Raw genomic sequence first — 20,923 nt, 5'->3', positions numbered from 1 at the left:
AATTCATAACATGATGTCTATAATGAACATTTTATCTTTTCAAACTCATTTTTAACAACAATCCCAAACGGTTAAATTTTAAATTGTACTTTTGTACAACACTTTTAAAAGTTTGTTTCTTTAACACTTTTAAAAGTTTGTTTTTCAGCACTTTTAAAAGTCAATTTTCAAAAGTTATATCAAATTGATCCTTAATATAATGTCGTTAAAAAGTTATATTCTTAATAATTTTATAAATAAATATAATATTTTATAAGTATCTTAAGATTATTTATGAAATTATTTTTAATGATGATATATCAGATAATAACATTTTATTTATAAAATTTAGTATATTCCACATACACAATATCTTCAAAAATATTTATTTATGAAGCTTAAGGGTCTATTTGATTCTAGAAAATATAGAGTATCTTTTATTTTTATTTTATTAGAAATAAAAAAAATTGAAGAAAACATGTTTGATTGTAAAAATTAAAAAACAAAATTATAGAACATAAAAATAAATGAAATTATGAAAACATAAAACAAGTATTTTCAGTATTTTCATTAAAATTGTTTATAAATTTTGAAAAATAGGAAAACACGATATCTAGATTTTTAACTTAATTCAAATCCTTTTAACAACAACATTTTTAACTTAATGGTATTTGAAACTCTCAAACTTTTGCAAAGAAATCAATATGTTCCATACACTTTTTTTACACTCAATGTAGTACTTAAATTAATTATTAAAATTACAATATTATGATATTTAATATATTAAATATCTTAGTAATTGTACATATTTTATATTTTAAATTTAAATAATTTTTATTTTTTCTAAAAATTTAAATAAATCTTCAAACTTTCTAAAAAATCAATTAGGCCCTCAAACTTAGTAAAAAATCAATTAAGATCATCTATCACGTCGTCTTTCATCGTGTACTATCACAAAAACATCGTGTATTGTCACATTAGCATTGTAGATTGCCATGTAAGCTTTGTGAATTATCATGTAATCGTCGTGATGATCAACGTTTGATTCAATTGGTCAAAGGGTTAGAGTATTTTATTCTCAATTTAAGGGTTGCATTGAGTGAAAAAAAGGTTCAAGGGATATATTAGTTTTATTTTCCAAAATTTGAGGGTGTTAAATATCATTAAACATATTTTTATATGCTATTGCTTGCAGATATATTTTATGTACATTTTTTTTATTTAATTGATTGACAATATTCATTAAAATTATATTCTTATTATAAATTAAAATATTTTTTTTGTTATGAAATTTCTTACCAACTTTATTGTTTTTTATTTGCATAACTCACATGTTAAATTTATGTAATGAATTTTTTAATAATTTTATTTTAAGTTAATTATTTAATAACTATTTGTTTATTTCTTTTAAATTAGATATCAAATATATTTTTAGTATTTTATTTTTCAATTCAACTTTTTATTTATATTAACAAAACATGTTTTCTAATTTTTAAAACTAAAAATAAAACTATTTTCTAAAAATAGAAATAAAAAACATAAACATAAAATATCTTTTATGACCAAACATACATAAATCAACAAGGCATAGATATATATATATGTAAATTTATATGTGGGTAAAGTACACAAATGGTCCTCGACTATAGAGCTATACTTTGTTGAGTCCTCGACTATTAAAAGTTATAAAATAGTCTCTCAATTATAGGGCATTATTTTGTTAAATCTCCCAGCTATTAAAAATTATATAATGATCACTCAACTATTTATATGTTTCAAACTCGTCCTTTTTCATCAAACAAATTGATGGCAGTCTGAGTTGGACGTTAACCTGCTGACTAGGATATGATAAAATCTAATCTCAGAATCTTAAACGACTATCATATCTCAGTCAGCATAGCAACGTCCAACTTAGACGATCGTCAATTTTTTAACAGAAAAGGATGAGTTTGAAACATATGAATGGTCAGGTGACTATTTTGTAACCTTTAATGGTTGAGAGACTAACAAATCTGTTAGGATCAAAGAGGGTCAATTAAATAACCGAAAAGTGTGCTAGAGGGGTGAATTGACAAAAATTGTTTACGGAGTAAGGAGAAATAAAAGATAGAAAGTTTTGCATAGAGAATTATAGTGGTTCAACTTCCCAACTAAGTCTACCTTTATTACCTTAGCTCCTCACCAAGGATTTTCTAACAAATTCACTAATTTGTTCTTTCTTTTTACATGATCAAGAGATAACCTTTACACTCCCTAGTTTTTCAATTGGCTAAACTATAATCAATCCCATTTACAAAAGGAAAAGAAATGTAAACAAGAAAACCCATACAAGGTAGGTGTTTACAAATTGAAGCTCAATGGAACAAAATATTTACAAGAGAATAGAAAAATAAGAATGGAAAATTATTCTCTTGTGTTTGAATACTTGGATAGGTGTTCTAACCCTTCTTCAAGTGTTTGAATGTTGGAATGAAGTTGTGGCCGTTTCTAGCCGTTTGGAGTCTTTTAGAGCTGTTGGAGATATTTTTCTCTACAAAATAAAACTACCCAGTACAGAGGGTATCGATACTCCTATAGGGAGTATCGATACTATCATTGTTATTTTTTAAATAAAACTAGTTGTTACTAGTCATTAGGCCTGACGGTATCGATACTAAGCCTATGGTATTGATACTAGATACTACTATGTAAAGTAATATCGGTACCCCTTTGGGTATTGGTACCATTTTTGCATTCTGGAATTTGAGCAAAGCTAGTAGAATCGATACTACCTAGTGAGTATTGGTACTTCTCTTACCTTTGGTATCGGTACCACTATATGAGAACTATCATTATTGTTCATGAGGTATCAATACTGTAAGAATAGTATAGGTATTGCTTGTCCAGAAAAACATTTTGTGCTCAATTCCAAGTTAAATGGACTTTGAATTATTTTTGAAAACTTTGAATAAATTCATTTCAAGTCCAAAACCATTTTGCCATAAATTGTTATATCAAAATTTAGTTCAACAATCTCTCCCTTTTTGATATAACAAAACATTTGAAAATTGTTTTTGGAAAAACTCCCCCTTAATAAAATATTTAATGAAAAAAGATACAAATTGTTGGGAAAAATATGAATATGTTCAGCTCCCCCTTTTTCATTAAGAAATTGAATTTTTCAAACCATACTTCTCACCCTTTTTGTTATATCAAAAATAATTCAACTTTAAAGTTTTAAAATAACATTGGAGAGTAAGTGATAACTTTTATCATAAAATCATTTGAAAAATCAAAAGCTCCCCCCTCAAAAAGAGCATTCCAAACAAAAAAATTAATTTTAAAAGCTTGACACTTAAACAAAATTGAATTTCAACAAAGAATAACAATCATGTTAGAAGCACATGAAATTCAATATATCCAAGTCTAAAATACTTTATGCAATACCAATTGTTGAAATTAAGTGATATGCATAAAGCTTTCCAAAAATGTTATGCATTTGAAAATTTTTATATCAATTGTTAGAGAGATATCATTTGTATTTTTAAATTACATGCATAAACATTTAAATTTAGGTCAAAAACATAAAAAAAATTAAAAATCAAAATATTTTAAAATTTGATATCAATTGTTAGAGAGATAAAATTTGCATTTAAAACCAATTTTGACCAAAATTCATTATGATGAACAAAAATTATGAAAAAATCATTAAATCTTTAAAGTGTTCATCATAACTTCCTTTTAACATACATGATCTAGAAAATTAACAAAAAATCATTTAAGTTTAAAACTCATGCATATATAAACTAAATGAGCAACCAAATAATCAAAAACATTAAGCTTAAAGGTTACACATTCCTTTTCAAGTGTGGCTAGAGCGTTTGAGTATCTTCATTTTCATCACCATTGCTCCCACACACTTACAAGAGACAATTAAGTAAATTTTGGTATCCAAATTGCTTTGGATCCTTGGACGTTAGTTTCAATGCCCCTTGTTCCCTTGGGAACCTATACTTGTCAAATTTTAAAATGTTTTCCTTTCTTCAAAGGACAAGTATATTCCTTATGACCATGATAATGACAATGTGAGCATTTTGTCATTATGGAACTAGATGAATTATTTAAAATGATTCCTTTTTCTTTTGTTAAGAATTCAAGCTTAACTTTTAAATCAAAACATTCTTTTTCAAAACTTTCAATTTTCATTTTTGAAAGCTCTAAATCCTTTTTCAAAATTTCATTTTGGTTTTCAAAATTTCATTTTGGTTTTCAAAATCCATTTTAGCTTTCAAAAGAAAATCATTTTCAACTTTAAATTTAGAAATCAATTTCTTGTATTTGGAGTTCATGGTCTCAAACTCCGAAAATAATTCATCGTAAGCATCTTGTAACTCATTAAAAGAATAAGAAATTAATTCATTTGAGTTAGAAGATATCTCGGGCTCTTCACGAGCCATTAAGGACACCACCTTTGTTGGTTCTTGTTTCTTGTTTCCATGAAGCTTTTCGAGCTTATTCCAAAGCTCCTTGGCACTTGAACAAGAACAAACTCTTTCATTTACTTCGTGACCAAATGTACAAAATAACATATGCATGGCCTTGGCATTAAGGTGAGCTTTCTTCCGTTCTTGAGCACTCCACTCCTACTTCTTCTTCTTCTTTGGAGAAGAGTAGTCGTTCTTGATCATCTCCCATGCATCAAGATCATTGGATTGGATAAATAGTTTCATTAATTTCTTCCAATGATGGTAGTTGGCTCCATTGAAGTATGAAGGCTTGTTAATCGGTTGGGAGTCTTCCATGTGGAACGAGCCGGAGGTGGAACCCATTTTCTCGGTTGCTTTGGGAATCGGTAGAGCTTCTTCAATGATCGTCTCAAGGATGTGAAGCCTTCTAACGAGTTAAGCTCTGACATCAATTGTTAGGATCGAAGAGGTTCAATTGAACAACCAAAAAGTGTGCTAGAGGGATGAATTGGAAAAAATTGTTTAGAGAGTAAGGAGAAATAAAAGATAGAAAGTTTTGCATAGAGATTTATAGTGGTTTGACTTCTCAACTAAGTCTACCTCCACTACCTTAGCTCCTCACCAAGGATTTTCTAACAAATTCAATAATTTATTCTTTCTTTTTACAGGATCAATAGATAACCTTTACACTCTCTAGTTTTTCAATTGTCTAAACTAGAACCAATCCCCTTTACAAAAAAGAAATGTAAACAAGAAAACCCTTACAAGGTACGCGTTTACAAATTGAAGCTCACTACAACAAAATATTTACAAGAGAATAGAAAAATAAGAATGGAAAATTCTTCCCTTGTGTTTGAATGCTTGGATAGGTGTTCTAACCCTTCTTCAAGTGTTCTCAACTTGTATTTATATGTTGGAATGAAGTTGTGGTCGTTTCTAGCCGTTGGGAGTCTTTTAGAGCTGTTGGGGATGTTTTTCTCTGCAAAATAAAAATGCCCAGTACAGAGGGTATCGGTACTCTATAGGGAGTATCGGTACTACCATTGTTATTTTTAAATAAAACTAGCCATTACTAGCTGTTGGGCCTGACGGTATCGATACTAAGCCTATGGTATTGATAGTACTATGTAAAGTAGTATCGGTACCATTTTTGCATTCTGGTATTCGAGCAAAGTTGGTAGTATCGATACTACCTAGTGAGTATCGATACTTCCCTTACCTTTGGTATCGGTATCATATGAACAGTATCGGTACTGTTCATGAGGTATCGTTACTGTAAGAACAGTATCGGTACTGCTTGTCCAGAAAAATATTTTGTGCTCAATTCCAAGTTAAATGGACTTTGAATTATTTTTGAACACTTTGAAAACTTTGAATAAATTCAATTCAAGTCCAAAAACATTTTGTCATAAATTGTTATATCGGAACGTAGTTCAACAAAATCAACGCACAATAGTCGAAAGATCATTATATAACTTTTAATATATTGAGGTTTAATAAAACATCACCGTATAATCGAGAGATCACTTGTGTATTTTACACTTTATATATAATTAATCATAAGATAAATAAAAACAAAACTAGGACACCCGAGATTAAGCGTTTTAGATGGTCGGGAATAATACATTTTATGTTAGTGGGATGAATTTATAATAGTTTAAGAAGATAATGAACTTACTAAATTTTAACGGGAATTAAAAACAAATTATAAATAGAAAATACAAAAAAATATCAAAAAGATAAAAAAAATTAAAATCATCGGGAAGGAGTTTTGAAAAGTTTTATTGTGACTTGAGAAGAAAATTTGAGGGCAGGTTTTATGGTAGACTTGGCAATTCATTTACCTCAAGGGCTCCATTGTTTTCAACAGCAAAGGTGACTTTGGTGTTACAATTTACACTTCTCCATGAAATTTGCTTAATTAAAAGCCAAATCTCCAAGTAAGATGGCAAAAATAATGAAGAAGCGACCATAGGATATATATATATATATAGGGAAAAATGGTAAAATAGTTTTGGAAGTATTGGCCTTTTGGCATAGTTTTATGTGCAAAATATTAATAATTTAAGCTGATTTTTGCATGATTTTCGGATAAAAGGCCAATCAAATCAGCTTCAACATGATTAATTTGAAGTTTGTAATTGAAGCAATGCTACAAAATATTAATAGAACAGCCCCTTTTTTTATTATTTTGTTCAGCATATTTCTTCAAGGCATGATTAACCGGAAAACCCATTATTTCAGTGCAAAAAGAAAAGGCAAAAGCAAAAGAACAGCATAACAAGAAAAATGATTGTTGTCTCCAATCTCTGCCATTGAGTTTTTTATTATAATAATAAAAGCTAAGTCCCATCCCCTATTTTCCTTTACGTTACAATGCTTTTTCCCATTCCTTGTAGACGCTTTCTTTAATTAAGGGATCCAGAGGTTAATTTTTCTAGAAACAAAGAAGTTTTCAAGAGCCCCTTTGATTGATTTTCCTTCGCAAAATTGCTCCTATAATATATTTTGAAAAAGTATTTGGTCATTTAATATATAAAAAAATTATTTTTTAACTAAAATCTTTGTTATAGTATCCGTAGAAAGTTGTCTGGATTATATGGTGTCTTTTAGAAGATGAATAAATTATCAAATAACTTATGTAGTATCATCTAAGGTATTTCATAATTCGGAGGTCTCTTACGGAAGTTGCTCTCAACCTGGTGTTAGGGGTAACCTACTATCTTACCTCCCCCTTACCCCATACATATGGAAAAAAGGGACAGCCATTTTTTTTTATGTAGTATCATCTAATTATCCCAATTATAGTATATGTATAAAATATTAAAAAAATATCATGTACTTTAGGCGACTTTGGGAAATTATCATACATTTCAGATAACTTCCGATAGATATTATAACAAACACCCTACTTAAAAATATGATTTTTCAAGTAAATTGCCAAAAAAATCAACATATTATTCAAAAAAATGTTCATTTTCATTTGTTTCTATACTGTTTTGTAATTATCATAAAGTGATTATTTTCTTTTCTTTTCTTTTTTTGTTATGCCAGGTTGAATTTAGTTAATTAAGTTGTAGTCTTGTTAGAGAAATTATTTGATGAATCTGACTCATCAAGTCATTCATAGTTCCAATTAATAAGACTCAATCATTTTAAAATAACTTCAAAATAACTATCCATTTTCTGTTTATATGTAGGAAAGAGATAAAAACTCACCTTGAAAGATAATGAGATGAATGAATTTTATTGATTGGGGTCACGAATAACGTGGTAAGCTGAATTCATCTAATAATTTTTCAGTCTCATTGATAGCCATGCAAATGATCTAAGAAAAGCTTTAGATACCCAAAGGAAATGCAAGGTTACAAATATTTGGTACATTTTACAAGCTTGGTCTTATCTGATTGCTTTAGAATTAGTTCAAGGGAAAATTTTAATTGTTGTAAACGCCTTCAAACTACAATCCTAACTATATATTCGTATGAACTTTAAAACATTTTAATTGTATCTTGAAAATAGTAGTATCATATAGATCACGTGCTTCCGCCGATTTGATTTGAGTTTCACAAAGATTATATTTAAAATATGTCATCAAATTTTAGTTACAAATACACATATTGTTATATATTTTTTGGCCCGAGGCACTGTTTCAAAATAATGAGCCTCCTTAATCAACTAACACGACTCAGTAATAAACAATTCTGTTACGATTCATGAGTCATAACATATATTTGATTGATGTGACGAATCTAAAAATTTATAAATAAAATTTAAGAATTTTAATATTATTTTTTCAATACGATGGATATGTAAAATTTTTCATTTTTTCTTCTTCTCTTAATATATTAAATTATATTTATTAATTAATTTAAAATAATGGATACACATTTAACCCTTATAGGGCCAATATGTATCCGCCCGTCTGATGGTATATCACACGTTCAACTATTACACAATATTAAATAGTTATCATCTGAGATAATTTGGTTAAGACAACCATTTCCCTGCTGAACAAATAATAAGCTAAGAAGATAGATTTATTATGATTTGACATTTCTTGGGATTATAAGTCAACCCTCCTTCGTACCACTTTGTCACCTTGCACTCATAACCTAGAGTAGCTAGATTTTCTCTCTCCAAAGAAGGGATCCCGATTCTCATATGAGATTCTTATCACATTTCCTTTAAGGAACTCTCATTTTTATCTCTCACAACTTTTAAAACGATATTTTCTGTTCAAATAAGAGAGGATGAATCATGATCGTCTAAACGAACTAATATCATATTCAACTAACAAGACCACTTCAAACCACGACCACCTCATATGTATTTAAAATTTAATTCACATATTATTTTGCATGTGATAGCATTTCTAAGATCACGTTTAATGTTAAAAAATAACTGCTAAGCTGATGGATGATCTTGATTGATAAAAGACCAATACCATGAAGTATCAATACCTTGATAATATATTTAAAATGATTTGCATTTTGAAACCAATTTAAAATGTAAACAATAATTTGAGGACATCTCATGTAATTAACCTAAAGAAAACATTTTATGGGTCTTATATTGCATGTTAAAAGATAAAGATAAAGCAGGTTTGACTAAAGTGAAATGGATTTAGAAGCAATATCAACAAAAATTAAAGCTTTTCAATAGCTATAATTGAGTACAATATTTTCTAGAGACAAAATTAGCTTAAATTAGAAGACAAATGCTATGAAATAACGGGCAGCGATGGATTGAGGAGTGAGTGGACATTCGTCTTCTGAAATTTTTAAATTTTTTATATTTTATATATTTTATATTAATAATCTATTTTAACTTTCTGAAATTTTATAAGTTGTTTCCTTATAAACTGTTATGTGTTTATCTTGTAGTATAAAATCCTAAATTCGTCCCTCATAACGGGATAACGAGAGCCGTGAAATACTTGAAAGACAAGGCCATATCAAAGAGAAAGTGCCTAAAATAAGAGGTGATAAACTTTTCTCTAAGGTTGGGGAATGACCTAACTTAAAGAAACAAGGTGAAAATAGACAAATCTTTCAACCTATAAGCAACGAATGGCAAGTCAAAAAACAAGCCAACCCGTGTAGAAAAATATTTTGTATGTGGCATTAGATTACTGACATTCCCTCTTATTTTAAGTTACTTTGTCACTTTCAAAGTTTGTTCCTTGGTTCTAAAGCACTTTGCCTTTCTTTATATAGCTACTTAGATTCTGCACTGCATTTTAAAGAGTCGAAAGAATTGGAAACTATATTGGATTTATGCTAAAGTTAGGCAATGGTTTACATCATCCGCCTTGTGTCGTATTTATATTTTTAATTAAAAAATATTGGGTTATGATAAAATATTCAAAGATAATTTTTGAAACAGTTAATTTACAAGACGCCTCTAAATTAAGTCCTTAAAGTATCAATATTTATTAATCAAATTCTTCAATCGATCTAACTGGCAGCTTGGGCACTAAATACCAATTTGGATCAAACACGAAACATATTTAAAAGATAAATCAAATTTTATATGCGTGTACCTGTTATACGGATAGCTTAGATATGATATTTCAAATTTGATCAAATAAAAAGGTTAGTAAGATCCAAGTTGTCTTGATACGCATAAAAAAATTATCCAAGTTAGATTGATAAAATAAATTGATTGATGCAATACCGATATTGTAAATACTTAATTAGAATGTTTTAATAATTTTGAAACCAATTTAAAATCTGGATCATGATTTGAGAGTGCTTGGTGCAATTAACTCATAAAATGAAAAACTTCTAGGAAGTAAGATATACATGTATCAAATACTTATAGGGTAAACTAAAAATTTAGTAACTCAACTATCACTTTTATTCCATTTTGACCATCCAACTAATTTTATGTTTCAAAATCATACCTAACAATACGTTTTATTTTCATTTTGGTCACCCACCATTAAAAAATTAAAAATGATATTGATTTTTCGTCATAAAATAATATCACATCATCATTAAAAAATTTAAAAATGTCATATCAACGGTTTTATTAGTTTTAAATGGAGGATGAAAAAAAAAACCAAAACATAAGTATGTTTTAGAAAAAAAATAATAGTTGGGTGACCAAAACAAAATAAAAATGATAATTTAGGTACTAAAAGTGTAATTTACCCGTACTTGTACTCCAAACATAAATATCAATATAAAATGTGAAAGCAAACAAGAAACTATTTGTACATCTCAGTGCCAGTATCAGAGATTTGTTGTGCAATCAGAAAAGTGTGCAATGTCACATATCTTTGTCCCAAAAAGCAAAAGACCAACTGAAGCAGTTAATAAAATTTTAATTGTGGAAAATATAGATATCAGAGTTGAAAGTTGCGATTATTATATTTACTCTAACATTTTTTTATTAAAATATTTTATTACTTCGCAGATAAAGTTTCATTTTGCGTTGCAGCAGTTGCTTGGACTTGAATTCAACTCCAGCGTAGAATGATTTGCAAATTTTATTTGGGAACAATGCTCCCAAAGTTCATCTTATAAACTTCTTTTATTATTACATTGGAACATAGATGCAAAGTCCCACAATTGTACTATTGGTTCAAGCATATCAAAATGATGGATAAATTGGCCATCAAATGCAAATAATCTAATATAATCGAACACTTCACACCAAAGAGTTCGCAGATGTAAAAATAACGATAAGCAAAGATAATATAAATACAAACAATATAAGCTGTACCAAAATTAGTTTTTTTTAAGGCTAAAAACAGGTACTACAGTAGTAGAGATTAGAGAATGTACCCTTCAGATCTCATTCTCAACATAGTTTGTTCAAGACCAGCAGCAAGCTGATTTTTGATCGGTTGCTGCACTCCCTGCTGCCTGGTCGGGTTTGTTAATTTTGATTGCCTGTGGCTGCGGATTAAAAAAAACAGCAATTGGCAACGGTAAATGGATTTGCATAACTATATATGTTCAAGTTAAAGAGAAACAATACCTCAGCCTTGGAGTCTGTATCCGCAAGTCTTTGCTTAATGTCCCTGGCTATTGAAAAAAAGACCTCAAAATTTAAGTTTGTTTTTGCATTCTGCATGATGTTAGTGTGGTTCTTGAGCATATAGGAAACGTTGGCTAATTATGTCAATAAGTAACTACAAAATCTGAAGTAAAATTTACATACAGTCTCAAAGAATTTGACGCCATATTCATCAGCAAGAGCTTGGCCCTTGGAGGTAGGGACAGCCTGAAAAAAAAGGTTCCTAAATCAACTTGACAAGAAAAATATACAAGGGCAATATGCAATCAGAAGGGTAGCCGCAGATGCATGCGAACAAAACTATGTGCGAGTATAGAAGAGAGATGAAGAGAAGCATGCCCTTTTACTTTTATCCATGTCAGCCTTATTACCCACAAAAATCTTGTTGACGTTATCCGAAGCATGCTGTTCGATAGTACGAATCCAATTTCTAATGTCTAAGCAGGAAAGAGTATTAATTCATTAACTATAATGAAGAATAAAATCTCAGATAACCAGATGAGTATGTTTCAAGTTTCCACATTGCCAAAAAGTGAAATGATCCAAAAACAAGGCATATTACAAGGAAACACTAAAAACAATCAAAAAGTCTCAAAGGTGGATAAGATCAACCAGCATGTGTATGGAAATAAAATCAAAATGCAAAAGTTCAGTACTTACAATTGAAAGATGACTCATCAGTCACATAATAGACAAGCAAAATACCCATGGCTCCACGTTAGTAAGCTGCAAAAAATAGAAAAATTGATTAAGTCATCCAACAACCAGAGAAGAACGTAGAAGACAATAAAAAGAACTGAAAGAGAATCAACACTAACGAACTATAGTTACTAATTTTATTTTCAAGTCCTTTCACACAACTCAGAAGTATGACAATAAGTGGGTTTGAAAGCATTAGAGATGCAAACCATGGAAGCATACAAATTCCTATCTTCCAAACAGATTAAAAACCACAGAGAAAGAGAATAGAAAGCAGCATAACCCTTGAAGGAAAGATATTATTAAGTTCCGAAATATTAGGGTGAGAGCAAATGGTAGCTCACATCGTGCAATTATGTTCACAATTAACAAGCTAAAGCAAAACAATACCAACTCATGCTATCCGATTTATTGTAAATCAGATTAGAATAAAATTATGATTAGATAATTCAATTTAAATCAATGACACATTAAGAGTCAAAAGCTAACCAGTTGTAATTGTTCGAAAACGCTCTTGCCCAGCAGTATCCCAAATTTGCAGTTTGATTCTTTTTCCATCAAGATCAATTGTCCTTATCTTAAAGTCAATTCTACCAAAGTAAACAGATTATTACTAAACCATAAGGCTTCTGTAACAAAATTTCATAATAAAAAGATCACTGTACTGTGATTAGAAAAACACCAACGCAATGGTCGCGATAAAACTTGTAGCAAAATGAGCCATCACAGAAGCGCAAAAGGAGGCAACTCTTACCCACTCCTGCTCAACCACACAATAACAGAGTAAAAAGGGACTTATTCATAACTCAAATTCAAAGAAAGCTTCTGCAAATTAACGCAATACCAACTATTAGTTCCTAATCAAAGCAAATAAACTATTTGCAGCAGGCCATCCTAGGAATTAAGAAACGCTTCCCACATATAAATGTACATTCTTTGACACCAGGATATTCATAATCAGTATTCAGTAACACTAATCGAGACAAAAGATATTCACATGTGAATGAGTTATATCAAGACAGATAAATCAATAAATGCAACCTAAAATACCAACAGCATAGATTTAACAACTTAACGGAATAAAAATTGCGTATATGTTAATACACAAATCTAAAATGAAGCTTAATCTAATGTAATGATCTTCAAAAGCAAATCACGGCCTCACGTCTAGGTTTTCTATATTGAAAACGGAAATCAAATCCTTTTAAATAGCATAGCATTTCTCAGAAACGATGAAGAATAACGAGTAGATCGCATTTCAAATAAATATTCATATATAAGGAGACTTTTATTAAAAAAAATACGGCTTTCGCCGATCAAAAGGAGCTTTATGAGATAGGCATAATCGGCTCGAGCTCTTGCAGGTGGAGCAACCATGAAAATAGAAGATATTAATCGAACAGCCAATAAACCCTAGAAGAAGAAAAAGCCTTCGGCATTAACAATCAATGTAAAAGAAAGAATTTAAAATAATGGAAATGTGTTTTGGTAAACTGAAAGATAAAGTGAGATCTGGTGAAATGAGGTGAGAAGCGTTTGCTGTACGCCACCAACGGTCGGCCCTTGTGAGAGAAAGAGGAGAAGAAGCATTGAAATGAGAGTATTGTTTGATGAAATAACGTAGTGGAATCGAATCTTAACCGTCGGATTAATAATAATAATAATATGTTATAAATCTATTTATTAAGCGGATGTTCATGTAACTTTCAAAATCAATCAATGAATCGTATTCATATAATTCATATAGTTATTGTATTGTGAATTTTGAAATTCATATTCCTATAATCTTAGGGTGTGTTTGATTCAAGGAATATAAGATTACCAGTTGGAACAGGATTACCGGCAGGAATAAGATTATTGAGAATGTTGTATTTTGTGTTTGGTTCGTTTAGCATGAATGTAAGATTACCATGTTTGGTTAAAGGAATAAAAGATTATTAGAATGTATATTTTATCAAATTGTCCTTATTATATAATTGTTTTCTTAACAAGTTGATTTCTACTATAATTTTACTATAACAAATTTATATATTTTCTTTAAAAATTTAAATTCATAAAATTTATATAACTTTTTTTACAAAATTGAATATTAAATAGGTTTAATGAAAAGGTAAAATTTTATTTTAACCCATGAACTTCATATAAAATTATAATTATGGACTTTTTTGTAAATCTAAAATAGTTTAAGAATAAATTTGTAATTTAACTTTCGTAGATTTTTTTTATTCAACGACAGAAAAATGATATTTTTTAAATAAAAAAAATTAAAGACAATTTAGTCCAAAACGCCGGTAATCCAACAATACCTAAGGAAATAAATGTAATCACATTCTCGGTAATATACCCACAAAATACCACTATTGGTAATAAAAGATTATCGGGAGCTGGGAATGTTGGCCAACCAAACGGGAGAATGACATTTCATTCCCCTGATAATAAGATATAACATGAACCAAACACCCTATAGTAGTTGAAGTCGTAACATGGATTATGCACAAAATTATAATACATAAGCAATAGAAAGATTATTTTCTCTGTGTACATTATGTTTTCTCTTGTTTTTATTATAAATTTCGTAATTTTATAACACATTATCAATGTGATATTACTAAGTAGTTGTTGATTTTTTAAAATTAATTTTTTATTTTAGTTATTTTAAATGTTTAGTCAATTGATGTGATCAAAAAGCAAAGTGAATTGGTATTAAAAATTTTGACGGAATTTTTTGTTAGAAATTAAAAAATTAACACATATTTAGAGTGATTTGACTTTTAAACTAAGTTTATGTCTACTATTTTAATTAAGGTAAACTACGCTAATGGTCACTCATATTTGGGGTAGTTTTCGTTTTCACCACTGATGTTTAAAAAGTTACAAATCGGTTATTAATGTTATCGTTTGTTACAAAATGGTCATTAGACGTTAACAACCATTAGTAGACGTAACGGAAATCGCAGCTGGATCATTATCTACTGAGTTGGATTGTTGACTGCCACAGTAGTACTAGTTTGACCGACTCTTCTTCTTCTACAACCTTACCCCATCTTTTTCCTCAACCCAACCAAACTGTTTCTTTTCATCTCCCAATATTTCCCCATAAAAAAATTCCATTTTGACCATAATTTCCTCTCCTTCGCGGCATTCACTTGAAAATTTTGATTGCATGTCGACCTTCCCACATTTTGCATACATATCCAGCATGGCAATTTCCACCATGATATCCATCTCCATCCCCTTCATCTTCAAGCCATAAACATGAACCCATCTACCCATCACCACATCTTCGGACTATGCACAAGCTGACAGTAAAGAACAAAGTGTTATATAATTCAATTTAAATCCACAAAAAAACATCTGAATTAAAAGTAGAAATCCCTCCTTGCTAAATACATTCCCTACATAACCAACAATCATTGTGGGGAAGCGAGATGACAGCCTGGAATATGCAGAGATGGTTTAGAGATGTTACTCTTAACGTGAGCATAAGGATTATTGTGAGGAAGCGAGATGACAGCCTGGAATGGAAGAAGCCATTGAACGACTTCTTTGAAGTAATTGGAAAGTTCGTGGTCTTCGATGTGCCGCCATTTCTGGGATGGTTTGGACATTGGTGGAGATAAGGAGTCTATGAAGAAGATAGCGAAAGAATTGGACCAAGTTATGGAAGGATGGCTACAAGAGCACAAGCGTAAGATAGATGAAGATGAGGCAAATAGTGAGCAAGATCTCATGGGGGTGTTGCTAGCTATTCTCCGTGATGCAATGGAGCACGATACTGATACCATCAATAAAGCCAACACTCTCGTACGTCCATTTCTTAACCAAATCCTTCATTGATGTTATAAATACAAGCTTGCCCATGCTAGTACTAAACTATTATGGAGATTCATTATTGATCTTTCTATGGTCATAATCCAATAGGCTCTTTTATTAGCGGCGGAAGATACCACCTCAATCACAATGACATGGGCTTTATCTTTATTACTCAATAATCGTGATGCATTGCACAAGGTCCAACATGAACTCAACATCCATGTCGGTAAGATAGGCTGCTAGTGAAAGAATCAGACACCAAAAACTAAGTTTACCTTGGGTCTGTCATCAAGGAAACGCTACACCTATACCCTGCTGCTCCACTCTCATTGGTTCATGAAGCCATTGAAGACTGCACAGTCGATGGATATCAAGTTTCAACCGGCACTTTGTTGTCATCTCTGCACACCCTCCCACATCAACACCCAATCCAAAACCACTATCCATGACACCACATTCTTCTCATCCATCTCACCAAAACCCTTCTCATATTCGCCACCATCCAAGACTTCCCACACATATCCATCAGCGCATTACAAACTTTCACCCTCCCTTCTAGACCCATCTTTGTTGGGGTTGCTTAGCTTCAACGTGAGGTTTAAGGTGATATCCTTTGGTGTGTTTAGGTTTTAGTTAAGCGAAGACAAGTATATTTTTTATGGAACATTTTTTATAGAACATTTAGGGTTCGAATCTCGTAGGATTAGCCACATGAAAAGTGTTGTTAGATCCAAAGTGAAGACGGAGCTGCAACAACATCTGCAACATCCTCCGTCGGAATCCGATATGTTTTCCGGTGACTGAAGATTGGTTTCTATAAAGTGTATTTATGAGAAAGAAATGATCAAAATGAGGGGTTAAATCTAAAAGAAAATGTTGTTGCTTATCCACCTCCGAAATCAAACCCGAATCCGGAAAGTATGTTCAAAATAAGATTTTTTCTGGGAAAATATTGGGAAAGGAAAAGAAACAGTTTGGTTGGGTTGAGGAAGAAGATGGAGTAGGGTTGAGGAAGAAGAAGAGTCGGTCAAAATGGTTCTACTGTGACAGTCAACGATCCAACTCAGCAGATAACGATCTAGTTGCGATTTCCGTTACGTCTACTAACGGTTGTTAACATCTAATGACCATTTTGTAACAAACAATAACGTTAGTGACTGATTTGTAACTTTTTAAACATCAGTGGTGAAAACGAAAAACTACCCCAAACATGAGTGACCATTGGCGTAGTTTACCCTTTAATTAATCACGTTAAGGATTTCACAAATTTACACCTTTAAAGAGAACGTGTAATCCTATAATATCTCTCCCTATTTATATTCAGAATCTTGAGAACATTCTTTTTCTAAAGATAAATATAATTAATAAATAATAAAAAATTCTTACAAATAATTCGTTTTGCATAATATAATCTCATATTTACCCAAAAACACTTGAATAAAAATTATAATGAAGAATAAGGTAATGTTCAATGAAAGAAAGAAAGAAAATAGAGTATAAATGATGATTTTGAGATCTAAAATATTTTCAATGATTTTGTTTTTATTTTTTATCTTCAAATATATTTTAGAAGTTTGTATTTGTAGTCTCTCATTAAAATTTAGTTGTTTGGATGGTAGGAGAACTTAATAGAATCGTTTGAGAGAGCATTTCTTGTAATAACTATAATCTAGACCTGGGACAAATGCATTTGATCCCATAGGAGACCAAGTGCATACATATTATTTTGCAAAATTTGTTAATATTAGCTTATTGTGCTAACAGAAAGGAAAAATAAGAAAATACCCAAACCATTATTTTAGAAAAAAAAAATTTTGGAGTCATTTTCAAATTTCTAGATCTGTCACTGATTAGACGTTATTATTACTAATATTGCACGTACAGTATCAATACTCCACATATTTAATTCAAAACTAGCTTGTAAACAATTCAATGAGTATTGATTCTCCTAAAGAAGTATGGGTAATCTTTCAATTAGTATTGATACTCTTCCAAATAATATCATTAATAAAAGGTAGTGGTGATATTAATTTGGTATATGAAATTTTTCAAAAATATTTAAAGTTTAAGTAGCATCAATACTAAGGTTGTATCAATACTACTAAATGAATATTGATACTCATCGAATAGTAGGGGTGTATTCGGTTCGGTTCGGTTCGGTTTTTTATTAAAAATTGAACCGAACCGAAATAAACGGTTTTTCAATATTTAAACCGAAACTGAAACCGAATAGTTAAAAACCCGAAACAGGTTTTTTCGGTTCGGTTCGGTTTTTTGAACGGTTCGAGTTTTTCAGTTCGGTTCGGTTTGATTTATCGGTTTTTCAATAAAAAATCACTTGAAACTATAATTTTTTTTACAAAAATTGCCTATTCGGTTCAATATAGAACAAATGGGTAAAACCCGAACCGAATCAAAAAAATGAAGCCTTTAAACCGAACCGAAAACCGAACCGTTTAAAGCCAAACCGAACCGAACCGTTTTACTCGGTTCGTGTCGATTTTTCGGTTTTTTCGGTTTCGTTGCTCACCCCTATCGAATAGTAACAAATACCTTTTTTAAATTTTAAGAGTACAACCCAGATAATATCGATACTGTAAAAATAATATCAATATTGTTTATATAATATCAATACATTTGATTGAGTATTTATATTGATTTTATTTAATAGAACATTTAGACAAATTTGAGCTTAAATTGATTTGAAAATTTTGTTTGAATCTCCTTACTTCAAATTTTTTGCCAATATAAATGCAAATTTATTATTTCATTCAAATTTTATTTTGTTATAAATTAGAAATTTCTTAAAAACCCATTTGAAAGTACTTGTTTTTTCAACATATGCTTAAAAAATATTCTCCCATTTAAAATTCACCCAATATATTTTTCTCCATTTTTGTTAAATGATAATCAATAATGAAAAGAGAGATATGAGTGGCATAGATAACATGAGGGGAAAAAAGAAAGTGTAACAAAAATATCAATATCAAAGTAAATTACAAGCATCCGAAGAGCAAAATTATCCATCAACATAATCTAGGATAAAATCATAAAAATAGGAATAAAAATATAGTTCAAAGTCTAATATGCATGAAATGAGATGAAAATGTAGACTACTCTTGAAAAGCCGAGGAGGAAGGTCCACGGTCCATGTGAGACTCTCGGAGAGTAATAACATCGCAAGCAATAACGTCACTAGAAAAAGAGGCAATACGAGCATTGAAGTTGTGTTTAATCAATTTTTTAATGACTATGAAGTAATACGCTTAAAATGATAACATATAAAACATATGGACCTACATTTACTAAAAAATAGTTTATGGTTTGGTCATTCTTTTTTATTAAGCGATTTTTTTATAACAAACCGATGACTAGACAAGTCAAAAATCAAAATCAGCCATCAGTCATCAAATTTTCAGCATAAAAGTTCTAATGAATTCTTCATCTTCTAACAATTTTTACTCGTCCAATAATTCAAGTGTCAAAAATCACTTCAAAAGTTTCAACAAGTACTTCTTGCTACTAATCCTCTTGAAATTTTCTGCATGAAAGGCCTAATGAAGTAATACCATTAAAACAGCTAAAATAATCCAAGTTTGATTCATTAACTTTAAACAAAAGCTGGTCTAAACAACACAGACAATTAGTAGGGTCGCCCTAAATTCCTACCAGTACCAACATCAACATCTTTCTACAACCAAAAGTACACATAAGACATAAATGAAGCAACGACTAAGCCTTCTTAGGTGACTTCTTTGGGGACTTGGTAGCCTTGGATGGTGACTTAGGCTCCTTGACTGCTTGTGCCTTGTCATTTTTCTTGGGCAGGAGAACCGGGTTAATGTTGGGTAGAACTCCACCATGAGCAATTGTCACGCCAGCCAACAGTTTCCCAAGTTCCTCATCATTCCTCACTGCCAAAAGAACATGCCTTGGAATTATCCTATTCTTCTTGTTGTCCCTTGCAGCATTACCAGCCAACTCAAGAACCTTCAACACCAGAAAATAAAGAAACCCCAATTTTTAGCAGCATACTTGATATATAACGTATCTAAACCTTTAAATTACTACAAATGCTATGATTCAACTTTCAGGTTTAGTTCTGATTAACAGGTCATCTGAGTTGATCCATGAATCAATTAAGTTAAACTCATGTTCAATGCAGAGTTCTTATTGAATAAATGGTAAACTTGGACTTTCTAGACTAATTTCCTTTATCTAAACTTACCATATGAAGCACATAGCTTGCGCATTTTAAGACTAAACGAAGATAAAGAGAACTTTCAAAGTAGGTAATCACACCGAATTAACTTATTTAGCGTTTTAGCTTCAACGGTAAACTACCCTATTTTTCCCTTTTCTCACTAACCAACCGAACCCTAAGCTAAAAAAGAAGGGGAAATAATAAAGGGGGAAATTGAAAACACCTCAGCAGCAAGGTACTCAAGAACAGCAGCGAGGTAAACGGGGGCACCGGTTCCGACGCGCTGGGAATAACGACCCTTCTTCAAGTAACGACCGATTCGACCGACCGGAAACTGTAACCCAGCTTTCACTGACCGAGAAACAGGTTTCTTCTTTGGACCGCCGCCTTTCCTTCCCCCGGCTCCTTTCTTCACCTTTGATCCGGCATCCATGGCTTAAAAACTAATTGTAGAAAAAATTATATTTGCGGTAACTTTTTTCTCGCGAACAATTTGGTACTTTGAAGGAGGAATAAGGCGTAATTTATATAGAGGTGAGAAAAAAGGGGAGACATTCGGCTTACGGAATTAGAGGTTTTGATCCGTTGGATTGGATTTTATTGACGGTGCAGAAGCAACTTAGCTGCAATCCTCGTGAAACATAACCAACCAATGAAACGTGAGAATGGAAAGAAAACATGGAAAATTTTGAGCATCTCAAAATTAGCCCCCAATATTTGTCTGAATGATTATTTTGATCATTATTTTATTTAT

General features: G+C 30.8%; 2 protein-coding genes across 2 annotated transcripts; both read right to left on the bottom strand.

The window, feature by feature from the left end:
• Positions 1-11,181: 11,181 nt before the first annotated feature.
• Positions 11,182-12,914, bottom strand: LOC120135483 (ras-related protein RABE1a-like). Its single transcript, XM_039151756.1, has 6 exons — positions 12,835-12,914; positions 12,642-12,742; positions 12,114-12,179; positions 11,598-11,660; positions 11,415-11,504; positions 11,182-11,332 (listed from the first exon to the last, which is right to left on the bottom strand). Exons 3-6 carry the CDS (start codon positions 12,129-12,131, stop codon positions 11,249-11,251), a joined length of 255 nt encoding a protein of 84 aa, XP_039007687.1. The 5' UTR covers positions 12,132-12,179; positions 12,642-12,742; positions 12,835-12,914; the 3' UTR covers positions 11,182-11,248.
• Positions 12,915-19,551: 6,637 nt separating this feature from the next.
• LOC120135504 (histone H2A-like) lies at positions 19,552-20,685 on the bottom strand. Its single transcript, XM_039151785.1, has 2 exons — positions 20,393-20,685; positions 19,552-19,955 (listed from the first exon to the last, which is right to left on the bottom strand). The coding sequence occupies exons 1-2, from the start codon at positions 20,600-20,602 to the stop codon at positions 19,698-19,700; spliced, it is 468 nt and encodes a 155-aa protein (XP_039007716.1). The 5' UTR covers positions 20,603-20,685; the 3' UTR covers positions 19,552-19,697.
• Between the last annotated feature and the right edge of the window lie 238 nt (positions 20,686-20,923).

The sequence above is a fragment of the Hibiscus syriacus genome, unplaced genomic scaffold (genome assembly GCF_006381635.1).
Source record: "Hibiscus syriacus cultivar Baekdansim isolate YM2019G1 unplaced genomic scaffold, ASM638163v2 tig00110610_pilon, whole genome shotgun sequence".
Taxonomy (NCBI): Eukaryota; Viridiplantae; Streptophyta; class Magnoliopsida; order Malvales; family Malvaceae; genus Hibiscus; species Hibiscus syriacus.
The sequence above is the reverse complement of the archived record's forward strand: the minus strand, read 5'-3'. Positions and strand labels throughout refer to the sequence as shown.